Source organism: Rhinolophus sinicus, linkage group LG02 (assembly GCF_036562045.2).
Source record: "Rhinolophus sinicus isolate RSC01 linkage group LG02, ASM3656204v1, whole genome shotgun sequence".
NCBI classification, from domain to species: domain Eukaryota; kingdom Metazoa; phylum Chordata; class Mammalia; order Chiroptera; family Rhinolophidae; genus Rhinolophus; species Rhinolophus sinicus.
The window spans coordinates 150,013,360-150,032,951 of record NC_133752.1 but is presented as its reverse complement, the minus strand read 5'-3'; the positions used below and the strand labels follow the sequence as shown (position 1 = coordinate 150,032,951).

At 51.7% G+C, this 19,592-nt stretch overlaps 1 protein-coding gene across 1 annotated transcript; it reads left to right on the top strand.

Annotated features, from left to right (window-relative positions):
- Positions 1–13,035: 13,035 nt before the first annotated feature.
- AQP2 (aquaporin 2) lies at positions 13,036–18,807 on the top strand. The gene is made up of 4 exons (XM_019724619.2): positions 13,036–13,482; positions 16,533–16,697; positions 17,084–17,164; positions 18,009–18,807. The coding sequence occupies exons 1-4, from the start codon at positions 13,123–13,125 to the stop codon at positions 18,216–18,218; spliced, it is 816 nt and encodes a 271-aa protein (XP_019580178.2). The 5' UTR covers positions 13,036–13,122; the 3' UTR covers positions 18,219–18,807.
- Positions 18,808–19,592: the final 785 nt, after the last annotated feature.

The window sequence follows — 19,592 nt, the reverse complement described above, 5'->3', positions numbered from 1 at the left end:
AACTCAGCCTTCAACAGTGGTTTCTGGGGGCTGGAGGATGGGGAGGGTCAGCATTCCCCAGGGAGCGTTCTCAAAGTATATGTGCCAACCCTTCCCCATCCTCATCCCTGCATAACTCAGACAATATGGCCTCCAGGGCGGTGGGCGGTTGCATTATGAAAAGCCCTCGAGGTAATTCTGAGTGATCCTGGACACTTCGTCTTTCTTCCCCAGAACAACTGCCCAGAAAGGTCACAAGACACTTCCTCTGAACAAATTAGACCACTGGAAACTCAGCCCAGCTCAATTCAACCAACTAGCCCATTCATTGACCTCATTTTTAATGAGCTTCCACAGTGGGTCAGGCTCTGGGCCAGGTGTTGGAGACCCAAGACCCAGCTCTTGCACCATCATAGCAAGAAAGGAAGGCCAGAGCCGAGGCACGATAATGCTGTGACAGCTCTGTCCAGAGTACTCTACGAACGCCCAGGAAGGGCAGTTTTGGGTCATCAGGGAAGGTTTCCTGGAGGAAGAACAGGCCTTGGACAGGAGCCAGCCACAAGGGTGAAGACCTTTGAGGAAGAAGAAGCCACCTGTGCACAGCCTGGAGGCGAGAGAGAGAGAGAACAAGACGGTTCAGGGAAGTACAAGTAATCCCAAGTGTGCTGACAGAGGAGGCTGGAGAGACCAGGGGGTCAAAGTTCATCTGATGAGCAGTGGGGAGGCAGGGGAAGGATCTGCGGAATAGGAATAGGTGGTCCGAGAGAGAGATCCCTGGGGTCAGGGAGAGTATCAGTGGCTGCTCCAGGAATCGCAGCAAGAGATGCTGAAGGCCTAAATGAAGGTTCACAGGGCTGGATTCCTCAGAAACACAACCCCAGTATGGCTGATCCCTCCTGAGAGGCCTGCCAGTCCCCCCCCCCCCCCCCCGCCCGCCCCAGGGGCCTGGAGAGGGTATAGTCTGGGAAAACTTGTGTCCAGCTTTCACCATCCAAGCTGTGAGTCCCTGCAGCCATCCAGCTTTCCCCCATTCTTTGTCCTCTGCTTCCTCTTCCCTCTCTCGCTTCTCAGTCTTTCCAGCGTCCTCTGACAGCCTTCCTATTTCCTCAGCATCCTCTGAAACCTCCTCTCCACCTCTTCGCTGCCCTGGAAGCCCAGCTCTCCTCCTGAGTGGTGATGGTTCACATCTGTTCTGTTCATTAACCTTCTCAAGTGCAAAGGCCCCCCCATCTCCATTTCAGTCTCCCTTCCCTAGCCACACCCTGGAGCTTGTCTTTCCTAAAACACCCGCTCTTCTCAAAGCTTAAATGAAACTTTCTACTCGTGGGACTCGTCTCTCTGGGCTTCTGATTCTGATTCCCTCATTCCCGTCTGCCTGTCCCAGACTCTTACTCACAAGACCTGCAGCTCCTCCCCACACCTCTACCTTCTCCCCACACCCCAACACCCTCTGGCCTTCATGCCCTTCCCTGCCTGCCACCCCCTGCCCAGTTGCCCATTGCACCCATCCAGCACCCCTGGGCCAATGGAGCCGGCTGTCTTCCTGGTTTCCACCCCGGGCTGCTGTGCCCTGTAGAAAGCAAAAGCCACCTTACAGATCCTGGCCTCTTCCCTTCGCAGGCCCTTTCTACCCGCTCCTGCCGGCCTTCTCTCTGTTCTCCACTGCAGCTCTTTCAAACCCTCTTGAGTGCCCTCGAGCCCCCGCTTCTCCCAGGCTCTCTGAGTATCTCACATTCCTCCTCATTCACAAAGAAAGCAGGAGCCCTAAGCTGGTAATTCCCTCAAATTCCAGCCACATGGCACCGTCATCCATACCCCACTTTTCTTCCTTCTGAAACATGGCCTGCCCTCCTCTTGGCTGGGACCAGCCTGGGGTCTGGACCCCAGCTCCTCCCTCCTCCTTGGACATGGAACACCTTCTCTTCTCCTCACTCCTGCCCCTCTTTCCAACTTATTCTTCCCCAGTTCCTCCCAGAATCATTAAAACCCCATTTGTCCTCCCCTTCTGCCTCACCTCCCGTTCACTCCCTGGTTTCTGCAAATCCCCAGAACCTGCTCTTACGCCTCCCAGAAGCACTTCGACATCAGAACATCAGGAACATCAGAACGCATCCTGTCATTTCTCCTCCCACCTGCTCTGCCTCCAGGGCTCCCCACCTCAGTAAAGTGCAGCAGGGCCCAACGACACACCAGCGTCCTTCTGTGCTCTCCCCTCCCTCCATCCCGCCACCCACCAAGTGTCCTTAAGGCTTCTCTGTATTACCCCCAGAATCTATCATTATGTTTGTTATGTGCCAGGCACATACCCTGCAAGTTCTTGGCAAGTTATTCTCTTGGGTGTTCATTCAACAAGCATTCCTTGGAAAGCCCATCCTGTGCAGCACCGACTCGACTCATGTTCACAATTTCAACTCAGACTGTTGCCCTACCTGGCACTTGACTTCTCTCATCCCAATACCAATAATTGACCTGAAATTCACCCTTATTGTCCAACTCTGTCCCGCCACCTAAGCTGCCTGGGAGTTTGGCTGCTCCTCCTCTTGGCCATCTCTGGCTTCTGTTGCCTTCATCCTGACCTGTTGGTGGCAATTACAATGAAAAGTCGTGGTAGCTATGAAGCCTTGATGAAGTGACAGGGAAACCATCGGAGGGGCTGGTGGGGGTAGTGACTCTATTAGAATTCCCGTAGGGACATTTATTAATTTATGTACTCAATAAATATTTACTGAATGTTACAGTGTGTCAGGCACTGAGGATACACCAGGGACCAAAAAATACACAGGTTCCCCTTTCTCTCCAGGAGCTCACAGTTCAATGGGGGAGACATTCGTCATACACGTATAAACATGGTTATGACCAAGACATGTGCTCCACTGCAGTGGTACATGGTGCTTGAGTATGTCATAGGGGGGCTTGGTCCTCACTGAGCAGCAAAATGCTCTACTCCCTGATGGTTCAGCTGGGACCCAAAGGATGAAGATGGGTTAAGTAAGAGACGAGACGAGCATCCAGCTAGAAGCAGCAGCACGTGCAAAGGCCCTGGGGGCAGCAGAGGCAAGACACAGGACAAGAAGTCAAGTGCAGGTAAGGACAGCATAGCACACACTTTTTTAAAATCATAAAATAACATAAAATTCACTAATTCAACCACCTCAAAGCAGGTAACTCAGTGATGTTTAGTAAACTCACAATGTTGTGCAACAACTACCACCATCTGGTTCCAGAACATTTCGTCATCCCCAAAGGAAACTCTGTACCCATTAAGCAGTTACTCCCCATTCTTCTCTTTCCCCAGCCCCTGGCAACCACTCATCTACTTTCTGCCTCTATGCGTTTGCCTATTTCGGACATTTCATATAAATGGAATCACACAATTTGTCACCTTTTGTGACTGGCTTCTTTCACTCAGCATGTTTTCAAGGTTCATCCATGTTGCAGCATGTATCGGTACTTCATGCTTTTTATGTTTGAATCATATTCCATTGTATGGACATACCGCATTTTGTTTATCCAGTCATCTGTTGATGGACACTTGGGTTGTCTCCACCTTTTGTCTATTGTGAATAGTGCTGCTATGAATATGTGTGTACAAGTTCTTGTTTGAACATCTGATGTCAATCCTTTTCGACATATACCTAGGAGTGGAATTGCAGGGTCATGCGGTAACCCTGTGTTTACCTTTTTGAGGAACAGCACACACTTTTCATTGCACTCATTTGACATAAATAACTTAAATTCAAGCTGTGGTGTGGTAAGACAGGGGTAAAGCTGATATCTGAGAGTAAATATTATTTTCTAAAATTTACAATTTCGTTTCATCTCTTTTCACTCAGGTTGTTTACAGTGGAGGAGAACCGGCCGAGAAGGGTCCTCTAATAAACTGCCTCATAGACTGAATAAACCGCCCCATACTGTCAGCCCCACCCTGCCAGGGATCCCTGTTATATCTAAAAACCTGGAACAGTGCTTGGCACACAGCGGGTACTCAATAACTGTTTGTTGCATGAATAAATAAATACAATGAACTGTTTCAAGTGCCCTAAAATCCCAAGGAAACAGACATTCAGCAGCTAGAACCAGAGAGAATGGGCCACCATTGTAGCCAGAAGTTGGGTGTTTAGATAAGACAAGGATTTCCCAGATCTACGGGCCCTCAGCCCTTGGGGAAGCACTTCACGCATATTTTTGAACACTCGCCATGTGTATGTCCTTTTCCTCGTGTGTTTGTTCACCCTGAAGCTTGAAGAGCCTGAGTGGCTTTGGATTCCATAGCCAGGCAGCATGAGGGGTGGCACGGGAGTCTACCCCTAGCCTGAGGGACGTCCAGGCCTTGCTCCCTTGGTGGGCACAGCAGTCCCTCCGTCCCAAGGCCTGGATGTACAGTCAGCCCAAGGGATTCCCTGGGGCCCTCAGCTCACTTCTCCCTTCCCCCAGCAGAGGCTGGAGGAAGGAGGAGGAGAGGATGGCAGCAGAGGGTGCAAATTGGAAGCTGATATTGAATTGCAGCAAAATGAGCAGAGGCCCAGGTGCCCCACCTGGACCCACCCCGGAGAATACCAAGGCCTCGGCCGGCTCTCGTGAGAAGCTGGCAGGCCCAGCCCCACGCTGAATCGTTGTTGGATGAGCAGTAGTCATAAGGCCATGGCTGGGCCCACAGGCAGGAAGACACTATTGGTTTGGCTGAGGCCTCCCCTTCCTGAGCCCTTCCTTTTCCTGGCCTGGGCCAGGAAATGTGAATCTCACATTCACAGAACTCCTGGGTTCTGGGAACAGAGCTGGGGGGACCAGGGGGAATCACAGCCAGGCTGAGACACTGTCCCAGGACCTGCCTTCAGGGAGAATGGGGGGGGGGGGCATAGGAACACATCCAAACACCCAGGAATCTGAGTAAGTCAGGGAAGGCTTCCTGGAGGAAGGTGAAGGGTGTGGTGCTGGGCTGGGATCCAGGAAGATCTGAGTTTGAATTACGGCTTTGTTACTTCTTAGCAACTTGGACAAACAGTTTGTTATCCAAACATTTTTTTGAGCGTCTACTCCAGGTCAATCACATGTTAAGTGTTGGGACTACAAAGGTGAATTCAATACAGTTCCTGTCCTCAGAGCTTAAACAAATCACCCAGGACAGCATGACCCACGTTGTCATGGAGATGAAGTGGGGTGCTATGGGGTGGGGAGCAGAGGAGGTGGTGGTCAGCTTAACGTCCTTGAGCCTCCCTGTCATGCAAGGCGACCTGCGGGGTCTCTGGTCCCACTCCCCACATAAGAATGCAGGACATGGCGAGACCAAAAAGGAACACCCACGGAGCCATAGATAGGGGAGTCATACCACTATATTCTCCCTGGTGGCTGGGTTGGAGACACAGGGAGCAGGAGCCACACGATCCGCAACCTGCTGTCCACTTTTCTGCCAACCGACCCCACTTGCTAACTGCAATCCACCTTGCTAATGGTAATCCGCTGTCCGCTTCTCTGCCAACCAACCCACCCCCTAGGGTAGCCACGGCAGTTACATCAGTGGCTAATGGCCAACTGGTTACAGCTGATGGCCAACCAGCCACAGCGGATGGCCATCTACTACCCTAGCCAGCACCTTTCCACGTGAGGCCAAGAGCCTGGAAACTGCTCTCTGGGACTCTGTCCCCACACTCCCTAACCCTAATCCATAAAAAGGGGGTGTTTTGTACCCACTTCCCCACAGAGCTGAGAGGGTTGGTAGAGAGAAGTGTGAGCCTAGCTCAGTGCCTCATACAATAAATGGGCAGGGAGCAGCGTGAGGCCGATGTGGCAGAAGCCTGGGGGGGACAGGTGTGGCACTAGGGTGGGAGGAGGTAAGCATGGTGGCACATGGGGAGGAGAGGGACCCCCACGCAGAGTCTGGAAAGAGTCCTGCAGGTCAGCCAGTCACTGGAGCCCATGGATGCTGGAGGCAGGTTCTGGGGAGTCAGGGCAGCTCAGCTGCAGCTGTTCTGAGTGGGGAGTCAAACAGGTTTGGGTGACCTTTGAGAGCAAGGTGCTAGGGCCCTGCCCACAACCCTTCCAGCTCATTACCACCCCTTCTCTGGTAATGATCCCAGTTTGGCCTAGCTCTGGCTTTCACAGCTCCTCTTTCTCCCTGTAGGGAAGAGATACCAGCTCTTCTGGGCCAGCTGGCAAATACTTACCTCTGCCCTCTAGTCCTTCTTCCAAGGTGGGAGGAAGCCCAAGGAGCCATGGGGCCACCAAGGCACCCTCAGCTCTTTGGGGCCTCCAGCCTGGCCATCCTCCTCCAGATGTGATGGACAGCTGAGTCAAGGGACGAGCAATGTACCATCCAGTAGCCTCCTCCCAGCTGGCCCTGCTAGCACCCACGATGGCTCTCAGCTGCCCTCCTGTAGGGAGGCTTCATTAACCTGCTCCCTGGCCTTCTCCATCCTGCAGAGTTGTGTGGGACCTCATCAGTCAGCTTGTCCAACCCTCCCTTTGTGCACAAAGTCCTACCACAGCTTCCCCAGTGTTTGCACAGACTTTTTGGACTCCTCCAAGCAACTGGGAACTCATTACTTCACAAGGCAGGGTTATTAGAAAGGTCTCCCTGACCCCAGCCCCTTACTCACAACTAATCCTTTTCACATGAAGACAAACTTGTTCCTGACCCCTCCTCACCCCACCAGTGCATAAATGCACACTCCCTCTCTCCGCCCAAGCTCAGAAACAACTTCTCTCCTGAATCAGGTCCCTGAGGAATGCAATGTGGCTGCAACGTAGAAGATGCAGGGCAGGACCCGGGTAGGTTGTGCGGACAAAATCTGGTGGTTTTGCTCACTTATTCACTTGACAAACACTTACTGAGCACCTATAATGTGACAGGCCCTATGCTAGGCATGGGGGTGCAATGGTGAGCAAACCCAGACACTGCTCCTGCCCTCTGGGGGTTCGCAGTCCAGAGGAGGAGCAAGACACTGAAGAGAAGATTACCAGCCTCTGAGTGATACAAAAGGGCAAGCACACCACGGGTGATGGTCCTGGGAGGGTGTGATATTAAGGCCACAGGAAGCCCTCCCCAATGAGAAAGCGATTTTTAAGCTAGGGTTGAAAGCGGTGTTTTTCAAACTGAATGGCAACGCATTAGTGGGTCATGAAATCAATTTAGTAGTTGTGACCTGAATTTCTTTTTTAGTGAAACAGAGTAGAGGAATTTAAAACCTCACATTTAGGAAATACTGCTTTGTGAAATGTGAGTTTTAGTTCTATCTCTTTCCTTCTATGCAGATAATATTTATGGATTAGGACATTAAATGTATTTCTTCCTGCGAGTCGCCATCTAAAAGGTTTGAAAGGCACTGGCATGGAGTCTGAGGAAGTTAGCCATGAGAAAATGGTGGCGACACATGTTCTAGGCTGAGGGACCGACACGTATCAGGGCCCAAGGATAAAGCCATTGGAAGGAAGACACACCAAGGGCAAGGCCAGCCTTTTCCCTCGGGCAGTGGGGACTGCCCTGTGGGAGGTTAGGTGAGTTCCCAAATTCTTCATCCCTAGAGTCCACCCCATAGGAGGAGGGACACTGCAGGAAGCTGTCTTTGTGTCTTTCTAGAGCCTGGACCTTCAAACTTCCCTGCCTCCCCCTGGGCCTCGGCTGTCAGGACTGCCTGGCCTTTGAGCTTTGGTCTAGAGGACGAGGTCAGCCAGTCACTGAGGGGAAAGCCTGACTTTCTGCATCAGGCAGACCTGTATTCACAGCTTGTCTCTGCTACTTACCAGCCTGTGGTACTGGGAAACTTTTATAACCTCTCTGCCTCAGTTTCCTCCTGTGTAAAATGGGGCTAAGAAGACTCATCCCCAAAAGTCCTTGTGAAGGTTTAGTTTGAAACCCAGATGTCCCCAGGGTTTAGTCCTCTGGCTTCCCCGTTGCTTTCACATAGACTAGGGTTGCCAGATTTAGCAAATAAAACTACAGGACACCCAGTTCAATTTCAATTTCAAGTAATGAATACTTCTTTTTTCAGTATAAGTACGTCCCATATATTGCTTGGAATTACTTATGCTAAAAAATTTATTGTTTATCTGAAATTCAAATTTACCTGGGCATCCTGTATTTTACCTGGTAACCCTACATAGAAACCCCCGGCTTGAACTCTGTCCCAGGACTGCATGGACCAACACCCTACAATGCTCCTCAGGCTCCCTGCGGGGCCTGAGCCCCAGCCTGACACCTCTCTCACCAGCTGCTGCCTGGGTCTGCTCTCTTCACTCTGTCCCACTTCACCCAACTGTGGATGTGCCCTGTCCCTGCTCCCTCATTCTCCAACATTCCAGCCTCATAGGCTGTGGTGTGTGACCCAATTTTACCGACTTTATAGGGAGAATGGAGGGCATTTACAGCTCAGCTCAGAGCAAGAAACGCACCTTACGTCAGCTGTCAGGCAGCTGAGGCCCTGAATTCCATCACTCTGTTCCCAAGGGGGCATCCTCACTGGCCCTGCTCCCCATAGACACCCTCCTCCTATCTCTGCTTTTCCAGGGGTTCAGCCCCTCCTTTAAGCCACCAGCCAACATCACCTAAATCCCTGTTTCTTTATTATTCAATCCTTTAGCATTCTTTCTCACTTCTTTCCCATCTTGATTATTTCAGGGGGTGAGGTAGGGATTCACTTTCACAATCAAAAAAGTCCTCTTGAAGCCAGACGTCTGGGGTCCTAATTCTGCCTCCCACTTACTAGCTGTGTGACCTCTGGAAAGTTGCTTAACCTCTCTCTGCCTCGTGTTCCTCATCTCAAAAACATGGGATGATAATAGCTCCTAGGATTGCTACGAAGATGAGGAGAGTTAATACATGTAGGAATGTCTAGAGCAGTGCATGGCAGAGTGAGCACCAAATACATGTTTCATATTCTAACTGCTACATTTCATCCTTCGAAGGTGTACCTTTTTTTCTCATTTCAAAGTCTCTTATAATCGTGGTGTCTTTTTTTTTAGCGATGGGAGGCAGAAACTTATAAATAAAATACCTGCCCCCCTTTATTTTGCTGGTGGATGGTTCTGAGATGCACATTGGTATGTGTCCAGGGAGGTTCTGGGGGACCCAGTAATTGGTAGCCCACAGTGGTGGCCAACTCAGTAACACATACTTGTGTTGGTCTTTTATTCTATTTCCCTGTCCGTTATTTGTTTATTTATTTTTATCAGTTCAGTTTGGAGATTATAATCAACCATGCTGTAAAGATTTTATAGCGTGTCAGATGAGCACATGTCTTATTAGGGAGACCACTTCATGGACTGTGTAGACGCCTGACCGCTGCAGTGTACAGCTGAGGCTGAAGCTGAACTGTGGTGTCTTACAGCAGCCGGGAGTGGTTGTCACCACCTGTGCATACTTACACGTCGTCAGGTGAGTCCCATGCCTTCTCATTCCTGCATCTGTTCAGTTGAATTGCTATTTAAATTTCTTCAAAAAGGTTACACTGTGGTTTAGCAGTTAAACACAGAGTTATTGTGTATACACAAAGGTGGGGAAACAGAGAAGCACAGCAAGAATTTGATATTAGTGAAGCAAATAGTTACCACTGAAGAACAATTCCACATTTTCTTGCAAAATAACACCCAAATGTTTTATGAAACCTAAGAAAGGAAGAGCCCCACAAGTAAATGAAACTGTGGTATGTTTTATTACCGAGAAAAGGGCAACATGATTGCCGGTCACATGTGAAACAAGAAAACACATGCAATAAAGTTTATAGAATGAGTGTCTGAGGCTTGGAAAGAAATTCTGGACACAACAATGGATAATCTTGCAACAAATGGTGCCTCACTACACTCCTGAGGGCACAGAGAGTAATACTGTGTAGAAAAACATTGGGGACTCTGAATCAAAAAGGGATTTAGGAAAATTGACGTGAATGTGAAGAAATTTTAATACTGCAGTTGACTCTTGAACAATGTGGGGTTAGGGTTGCCAACCTCCTGCTCAGGTGAAAATCCACTTATAACTTTTGACTCCTTCAAAACTTAACTAATAATAGCCTACTATTGGCCTGAAGCCTTACCAATAACAGAAATAGTCAATTAACACATATTCTGCATGCTGCATGCATTATATACTGTATTCTTTCAATAAAGTAACCTAGAGAAAAGAAAATGTTAAGTAAATCATACAGCATTAGGAACAGAGACAGTGGAAATGTAATGGCTCTGTGCGATGTCAGAGGGGTAGTGGATGGGGGGAGGGGGTTTGTGGCTATGTGAGGGATATAAATGATAAATGTCTAACTATTACATTGTTTTGTGCACCTGAAACTAATAAAAAAATGGAAAAGAAATAAAGAAAATCATAAGGAAGAGAAAATGCATTTAAAGTATTTATTGAAAAAAAATCCCCGTGTAAGTGGACCTGTGCAGTTCAAACCCGTGTTGTTCTAGGGTCAACTGTACTTTAACCAATTTGTTTTGCCTATAATTTCCTTTTTTATGCATTCATAAGAGTGATTTTGACTTAAAAACTGATATCTAAATAAATCTGAAAGACTTCTTCCAATAAGTACAAAATAAAAATTGGTAAGAAAGCATTTTCAGGTCATTTTCCTTTACTTGCTTTTTAATTGCAGTAAAGTACATATAACATAAAATTTATTATCCTAACCATGTTTAAGCACACGGTTCAATGGTATTAAGTACATTCACATTGTTGTGCCACCATCACGACCCTCCACCTCCAAGGAAGCATTTTTGTCATACTCTAATTGGTAGTGCATCATACAGTGAATAGCCACTTGGACTTCACAAAGACACTGGAGACAAACGCAGCCCTTCCCAGGGGAGCTCCACTGCACCCCAGGAAGCAGGGTTCGAACCCCGTGGCTTTGACAGGATCACCTTCTTCCTCCCTGGCTCAAAGGCAGAGGGGCCCAGTCATGGTGGTGCCCTCCCTGCCTCCCAGACTTGGGCCCAGACCAGAAAGTGGGCAGGTCGCAATCTCTCCCTCCCTCTGAATGTCTTCCGAGAGCATTTGGAATGCCTAAGGTTGGGGACGAATGGCTCAGGACAGAGAACCAGGGCGCCAGGTAAAAGCCATGCCTGAAAATGAGGGGAGCTGGCAGGTCCAGGAAGAAGCTTTGCCTGAAGTCATCGGAAATCTACAGGGTGCTGGACTCAGCGTGGGCAGTTGGGCAGGGGAAAGTGGGGTCCACGCCCTCCCCAGACCTCAGTCTATCTGGATTCGTCTCAGCCTCTTGTGGGAGGCAGGGGTGAAAGGAAGTTATCTTCATTCAGGAGATCGATGAGCATCTACCTGTGTGTCAAGCACGGGAAACAGATCCCACAAGAATCCCTGCTATTTTGGAAGTTCTGTCCTGTTTGGGTCATTTTCTTCTCTCTTCCTTCCCTTTCTACTTCTCTTCCTCCTCCTCCTCACTAGCAGGATTCACAAGCCCTCATATATATGCGGATGACGCATTCTCAACTGCAAAGTACTTTCCCACTCATTATCTTCCTCCATCCTCCAAACCACTCTGTGGGGTGGGCATGATGACCCCCATTGTCCGGACAGGACACTGGGGCTCGGGTGTGACGTGGCAGTGCAGGGTGTGGGGGAACGCTCCAGATTAGCTTCCAGTCCCAGCTCAGCGCTAACTTTTGGGACCACCTTGGATGCGTCACTTCCCTCCCTGGGCCTCAATGTCCCCCCATGATGCAACACAAGAGGCTCCACACTGCAGTCTCCAATCCCACCCAGATTTCCATTCCTGGAACTGTGACTTGCCCGGCGACCTGCTGGCCAGGAGACAGCAGGGTCCAGAAGCCAGCTCTGCTAACCACGCTAAGCCTGACCCTACCTTTTTATCCCCAGGAGAAGGAGCAGGGCTGGAGGGATCGAGGAAGAGTGGGGAATAGGCAGAGGGATCCTCAGACCTGACTGCCTCCTAGACCCCAGGCCAGAGCAGCATCGATGGCAGGAGGAGGCGTTGCCCAACGCTGGGATGATGGGCCCCATGGCTGGAGTCGTTATCGAGCATTACAGCCTCCCTGATCCTGCACAGCTCACTGCCCCTCAGAAATGTCCTCCCTCAGAGTCCTGCTTGGCTCTGAGCTCCAGGGGGTGCCTAGAGCCTGTCACAGCTTCTGGAACCCTAACATGTCAGTTTGGGAACACCTGTTCTCCCCCTCAGAATATAAATAATACTATTAATAATAGCGGATATTGATGGCTTATTGTGGGCCAGGAGCTGCTCTGAGCACCTTACATACATTATTTCATTTAATCCAAATCCAAATCCAATAAGGTAGGTTTATTATCCCTTCCTACAGAGACAGCCAAGAAAGGGTTCACAAAGATAGACGAGGGTGAGGCTGGAATGAAAGCCCACAGCTTCCTCAGTCGATCCCGGGTTGACTCCATCACCCAGGACCAGGGTCCTAATGCCACGGAAACCATCCCCCTGCCTCCAGGCTATGGGGGAGCTGCTATTTGGCTGGGGTGCAGGGAGGAGGTAAAGCTTAATAATGCCGTATGGGTGATTCACTGCGAGAAAGCAAGGACAGAAGAGACACAAAGCTTTTATGCTTTGGAAGGTTCATGTCACAAGCCAACCAGTTGTTTTCCATCCCCTTCAAGAAGGATTAATCGGAGGTCAGACAACGGGAAGAACTTCCCAGTCACTAGAAGGGGAAGCATGGACATCCTCTTTCATGGTCAGTTTTGGGTAAAGTGTTGCCCCTGCCTTGGCCAAGAGTGTGAGTCAGAGAGAAGGGGTTCGGCACAATCCCCTACACAATCCCTATTCACAGAGTAGATGGGGGCAGGGGGAGGCCCTGGGGCAGGAGCCCTCGGGTAACCAAGGGAACAAACACGGAAAAACAGGGGACGTCAGTGCTTATCTGGAGCTTATTAATGGGGAACATTAGTCAGCTGTGAAGGCCAAGATGGGGTGATAGGCATATGGGGGAAGGGGTGGGGGAGCAGGGGCAGGGGGCAGCCATAGAGGAAAGGAGGATTGGCCCAAACTCCACCTCCACCCCACGTGTCCAAATCCAGGATGGAAGGACCCTATAAATGCCCATGGCTCAGCCTCTCCAGAGACCTTGAGAGAGAGGGAGGGAGGGAGGGAGGGAGAGAGCCGCAAGCCTCCTGCCCTTGAGACCGTGGGGCCTGCCCACGGAGGTCTCCACAGCATGTGGGAACTCCGGTCCATAGCCTTCTCCAGGGCTGTGTTTGCAGAGTTCCTGGCCACACTCCTCTTCGTCTTCTTTGGCCTGGGCTCGGCCCTCAACTGGCCACAGACCTTGCCCTCCGTGCTGACAATTGCCATGGCCTTTGGCTTAGCTATTGGCACGCTGGTGCAGGCCCTGGGCCACATCAGCGGGGCCCACATCAACCCTGCCGTGACTGTGGCCTGCCTGGTGGGCTGCCACGTCTCCTTTCTCCGGGCCGCTTTCTACGTGGCTGCCCAGCTGCTGGGGGCTGTGGCAGGGGCTGCCCTACTTCATGAGATCACACCACCAGACATCCGAGGGAACCTGGCTATCAATGCCGTGAGTAGCCGGAACTTTGTCCCTTCCACAAGGGACAGGTCCTGGGGAGTCCCTTGTAGAGGATGAGATGGAGGGAACAGATCTGGGTAAGGGTCTGGCTAGGGAGAAAGAGACGCGGAGGGAGGGAGGGTGGGAAGCAGGTAGGTAGAGATAGTGGAGGCAGGAACACCGCTGCCACAGGACAATCAGGATAGAAGGTGCAACAGTGCGGAGCAGAAGCAGGACACACACAGGTCTGCGGGTACCTTTTGCCCTGCGCCTCAGGGAGGAAGAGCAGCAGCAAGGTTTCTGTCGGACTCGATGCCTGCGTTATAGTAAGGACTGGGCTAGAACTCGGCACAGGACAGGATCCCAAAGCAGACATACTTTCTGAGCTGGGAGGAACCTCAGACTGCGAGTTCTGAGGGTCTTCTAGAGGGAAGAAGGACCCAACATTTCTTCAGCGTCTACTGTGTGCAGACTTCAGGGCAGAGGCTCCTCACGGGCCTCCTGCTGACACCTGCAACAGCCCTGCGAGGTTGGCATGGATGTGTCTTTTATTAAGGATATGGAAACTGAGGCTCAGAGAGGGGAAGTGCCAGAGCCAGACTTCAAACCCACGCTTGACTGCAAAACCCACGATCTTTCTACCTGACCAATGTCCCTTCCCTGAGCCATAATGTAAGCCTTGTTTTGCAAACAAGGAAACTGAGGCTCAGAGAAGGGAAGAAGAGGCTAAAAGTTCTACAGTTTGTCAATACCTGAGACAGCACCAGAATCCAGGGGAAAGCTGAAGGGGCAAGGTCTCTCCAGCTGCTGGAGCCCGTGAGCTGACTGCTCATTTCATGAACAGTGGCTAATGGGGCAGATGACGCAGCCTCTCCCCCTCCACACCCCTTCGGGGTCTGTGCAAAGCCTGGGCATCTGAGGGCATGGATGGGAAGGGATGACCTGTGCCCCCTCAGCACAGCTCTCACTCCACCCCCATCCTAAACCCAGACAACAAATGCCTCTTTTGGGCCCCCGTCTCCTGCATTTCTTGGCCTGCTCTGCCCCTGGGTCACTGGATTAAGAGCTCTGATGTCTCTGAAGAATCCCGCACAGTCTCTGCAGCCACCCCCTCCTTTGCAGGGTCCCCTTCCTCATTTGCGGGGCAGAGGCATTCCAATTGGGGAACTTCTCTCTTCTTCAAAATGGAAAATGTGATGAGGCTGGGGATTCAGGGCTGAGAAACAATTAGAGTGACCATGGCCGGGGACAGACGGAGGCGGGTGACCATCTCCACTGAGAACGACATTAGTTCTGTTGGCAGCAAAGAGAGGTGAAGTTAGACTGAAAGAGAAACTTACTGAGAGCATGGTCAAGAACGTTTTAGAATGTGTGGCTGGCAATCTTCTCTAATAGCAGGGCAATGGGATTGCTAAGGGGACGTGGGGACACTCAGTCCTGTTCCTCCAGCATTTCACAGTTAACTGGGACCCTCAGAATAGAGGGGTTGGGAAAATTTCTCTCAAGTTACTGCTCAGCATTTACTATCTTGAGGAGCTGGGGAGAACCCTGCCTGGCTGGAAGCGGGCAGCAGTGGGGCTGAGTTACCCTGAGGCTAGAGGAAGCCAGATGTCTTTGAGGTTGTCCCAGGTGTCTTCTGAGGTCCCTAAAAAGGCCAACCTGGCCACCAGTATGTTTCCATTGATGTACAGCTGCTCTGTGCTAGGACAGATATAATCTCATTCTTGGTATAATACTGCAACATGAATTCTGTGATCCCCCTACCCTGAGTGGTAAATTGAGGTTAAGTATTTAACTGATTCAAAGCACAGAACCAGTAAGTGCCAGCACCTTAGGCTGAAATGGATCCAGGGCTGTCTGACACCAAACCCATGTCTGCACTGTCTCCTTAGAGCAGCCATTTACCAGTGGGAACGCGCTGAGGTTCTGCCCTTGTCATTTCTAGTCCGCACGCAGTCCTTCAGAACTGTTTTGTTATCCCCTTTTTACAGAAGGACAAACTAAGGCTGAAGTAAATAGGGTCCATGATAAGTCAGAGGCCTCCAAAGTGTCTGCCTTCAAAGCTCTTTTCACTGTCCCCCCTCTAGAGGCTCTGACATTGGATCACAGGGGACTGAGGTTAGACCCTGGAGAGACCCAAGGGTGACAGCCCAATGGCTAGGACCCAGGAGTGGAGGTTCAGGGCCTGCAGAAGGAGCGTGGGAGGTGAGAGCTGTCAGAGCTCCACCCGGTGCAGTGCCCAGCCCCAGAAGGCAGGGTGTAAGGCACAGGATGACAAAACCCAGAGAGAAATCCAGTGCTGGGTGTGGTCCAGTTATGAAATTGTCTCTTTGCTTGGCCCCAAGTTCTCTGGTTACCCAAGGCAGGGTCTGCGAGGGCCATGGGCACCCCACCTGGGTGTGGAGGCATCTCAGTATAGGGCTCCAGCACCCCACCCCAACCTCCATGGGATGTGCAGGGAGCAAATCACAGGGCAAAATTGAGGCCTGAAATGCAGTGGGCAATAGGCAAAGGTTAGAGAAAAGAGTCACATGCTAGACTCGTGGGGGAAGGGGTTCACTAGGACCATTCTCAGACCCAAGCTAGACCCTGTCCCTGGGGGCCCTTTGACCACAAGAAGAAAGACAATAGGCCTCTCGCTACACCTCATGGTCTAGGGAGAGAGGAAGGCCTTCCTGTTATGTGGCGTAAAGCTTCCTACCTACTGTATCCAAAACTTCTTCCCTTCTTGTTCTTTAGGAAACAGAAATTCTGGACTCAGCATCCTTTTCCTCTCATATTGTAGACACACAACCCCTGCCCCCAAATCTAATGGGCTGTGGAGTCAGTTTTCCTACCTCTGGCTGGGAGACCATGGGCATCTTGGGCTCTGTCCCTCTGCCTTTGGGCCACGGCCCAGGAAGAATCCATCATTAATTTTGGCTAAGATGGCTGGTGAGCCCAGGTGTTCTGGCTCCCAGCCTGGAAGCCGCTCTGTAGCCTTGGCTGCAGGTGGGCAGGAAGACGGAGCCAGTGTGGGGAGAATACTCACTGTTTTCCCACCTACCCTCCTCTGTCTTCAGCTCAACAACAATGCAACAGCTGGCCAGGCCGTCACTGTGGAGCTTTTCCTGACCTTGCAGCTGGTGCTCTGCATCTTTGCCTCCACCGATGAGCGCCGTGGAGACAACCTGGGCACCCCGGCCCTCTCCATTGGCTTCTCTGTGGCCCTGGGCCACCTCCTCGGGGTAGGTCATTGCCACTGGTTCCAGCCTCTCTGGAGGGGCAGACACACAGACTTTACCCTAAAGAAACAGACACACAGACCACTTTAGACAAAGATACACAGAATCCCCAGAAGTGATAGACACAAAGACCCCCCCCCCCAGAGGGACAGATACACAGAACTCCCAAGAGGGACAGACACACCCCAGAGGGTTTGACTGTCAGATACCCCAAAGAGACACATCACTCCTGCCTCAAATGAATATAGAGCCTTGTAAATATAACATGAACTTAATTGTCCGTGGAATGTACATCCTTTAGGTTGAGGTCAAGCTCTGGGGAGGGGTGCAAGGACTCCCTGCCCAGTACTCACCTCCCTTCTCTCTCTGACCCCCACCTTCCATTGTAGATCCACTTCACTGGCTGTTCCATGAATCCTGCCCGCTCCCTGGCTCCAGCTGTTGTCACCGGCAAATTTGATGATCACTGGGTAATGGCTGACACCTCCCTGCTTTCCCATCCCCAGAAACCGGTCTCAGCAGGGGCTCAGCAAACCCTCCACACTCTTCCTCCTGGGGCCCTGGGGAGCCTTGGGTTCCACCCAACAGGTCTGATACTGAAAACTCAGTTTCCACATCTGTAAGTGAGGATAATCTCAATTCTGGTCTCACTGGCTTTTTGGAAGGATTAAGTGAGGTTACTGATGTAACACACTCAGTGCCTTAGAACTCGATAAACAGTAATATTTATACCAGTTAACACTTAACGTTTATCTAGTGTTTAGTATATGCCGGGCCTTATTCTAAGTGCTTTGCAAATATAGAGGGTGCCAAAAAAAAAAAAAAAAAAAGTATACAGTTTAAGAAAGGAAAAAACTGTATTAAAATTGTAATAGTCTGATAACAAAAGATGAATACAAGTCACGTGTATACATTTTTTGGGCACCCCTGGTATTAATTCATTTAGTTTTTACAACAACCTAGGAGGTAAGCATTATAATGAAAGGAAACTGAGGCACAGAGAGGGTTAAGTATAATAACTAAGTCTACCCAGGCACTCCGCCTGGGAATTCGCACCCTTAACCCCCAACTAACAAGTCTTCCTAACAGATCCGTGTTGTCATTATTAATTACATGATACTAATTTTATAACCTTGATCGCGTGGGAGGCCCCTTTCCCAACATAGGCGGGAGAGGAGCAGGTCCCCGGGCCCAGCCGCGCGCGGGGCGTAGCGGCACCACCAGCGCCGTCTCCCGCCGGGTCCCCGCCCCCCAGCCCCCAGCCCCCGCCGCCCCGGCCCCGCGCCCTGCGAGCCGCCCTCCTGCTTCCCGCAGGTCTTCTGGATCGGACCCCTGGTCGGCGCCATCTTGGGCTCCCTCCTCTACAACTACGTCCTGTTCCCGCCCGCCAAGAGCCTGTCGGAGCGCCTGGCCGTGCTGAAGGGGCTAGAACCGGACACCGACTGGGAGGAGCGCGAGGTGCGGCGGCGGCAGTCGGTGGAGCTGCACTCGCCGCAGAGCCTCCCGCGGGGCAGCAAGGCCTGAGCGCCCCGGGCGCGGCCCCGACGGCCCGGCCCCAGGGGGCGCTCCAACCGGGCACCCGCCACTCCCGCCGGCCCTGGCCTGGGGCAGAAGGGCCCGCCCGCCTCTCCTCTCCCCCGGGTCCGAAGTTGGCCCCCAGTGCAGTGTAGCTGCTTCCGGGAGGGCACAGCCCTACCAAGGCTGCGGGGCTAGCGGTGAGCATGGCTCCTGTCCAGAGGCTGCTGGCGGGCGAATTGTCGACCCTTTGGCCCCTTGCAGCAATCTGGGGACTTGGGGACCAAGCTGGGGAGGGAGGGTTGGCGAGCAGTCAGAGGAAGGTTCTGCAGAGCCTGCCCCCACCCCCCACTCTGGGTGGGGTGAGAGGGTCAAAGTATACAGACCCTGCCTTAAGGGTTCTGGAAATGGGGTTTGCTAGTGTGCAAGTGTGTTCATCCCTGAGTGCCTTTCTGTCCCCAGATGCAGGATTGTGCGTGCTCCTAAAGTGGAGCAGGTGTGCCTGTGGTGGGTGGTGCAAGTGTGCACTGGCTGGTGACCTCCCGCTGCCATCGTTGACCCTCTCCTCCCCCACTGCAATAAATCCACTTCCTCTGCAGTGGACGAGTCCTTGCCAGCAGTCATGTCCAGGCGCTCTAAAAGCCTGCTCCCCAGGAGAAGGGAATGGAGGCTCTGGAGGCCACCTTGAGAGGGCTGAGGGAGGGCCTTGATTTCCCTTACCCTGCCCCTCCTGGAACATTTCCTCAAACTGCAGCACTGGGCCCCAAGACTTGTCAGGACCTATTGCTGGAGGCAGAGAGGTATCAACCAGAGAATGGCTCCCCCAGAAGTGGCCTCTGGAAAAAAGGAAGGTTGGGTGACCAAGGACCTCCTTTCTGCCCTGAGGGAGAATATCTCCAAAAGAGGAAGCAGGCATGTGTGAGTGCATGCCCACGTGTGCCTTGGAACCCCCATCTGGGGGTGGGGGCGCTCCAGATCTAGAGATTAGCCTCCCACTGTGACAGGGAAAACAAAAGCCCTTTTGGGGCCCCTGGCTTTGTCTTGGTGGTGGTGGGGGTGGATTTGCAATTAGACACTTCTTGAAAGGAGACACTCAGTTTTGAAAGTGAGCCCTCTCACCCCACACACACCTATGGCTGGCTGGGCAAGGCACTCAGGCACGCATCCACAAGCACCAGGCAACACCCTTCCATCACCCATCCCATCGCAGGCCCTCCTCCCCAGGCAGCAGCTCTTCCTCCCCAGGAATCTCTCCTTCTCTCCCCTCTCTCCCTCCCTCTGTCCTCCTTTGTCCCAGTGCTGCCTCCCTTCCGGCCCCCATCAACAGGACAATTATTGTGGAGAGAGCAGCCTAGCACTCCCGGGACCAGAGAAGGGAAATGA

What these genes read in the sequence shown, in the direction of transcription:
- AQP2 (XM_019724619.2), top strand. Translation starts at nt 13,123, where the DNA reads ATGTGGGAACTCCGGTCCATAGCCTTCTCCAGGGCTGTGTTTGCAGAG. An exon ending in GGAACCTGGCTATCAATGCC is followed by an intron (nt 13,483 to 16,532) that starts GTGAGTAGCCGG and finishes CTCTGTCTTCAG; the next exon opens with CTCAACAACAATGCAACAGC. An exon ending in CCCTGGGCCACCTCCTCGGG is followed by an intron (nt 16,698 to 17,083) that starts GTAGGTCATTGC and finishes CTTCCATTGTAG; the next exon opens with ATCCACTTCACTGGCTGTTC.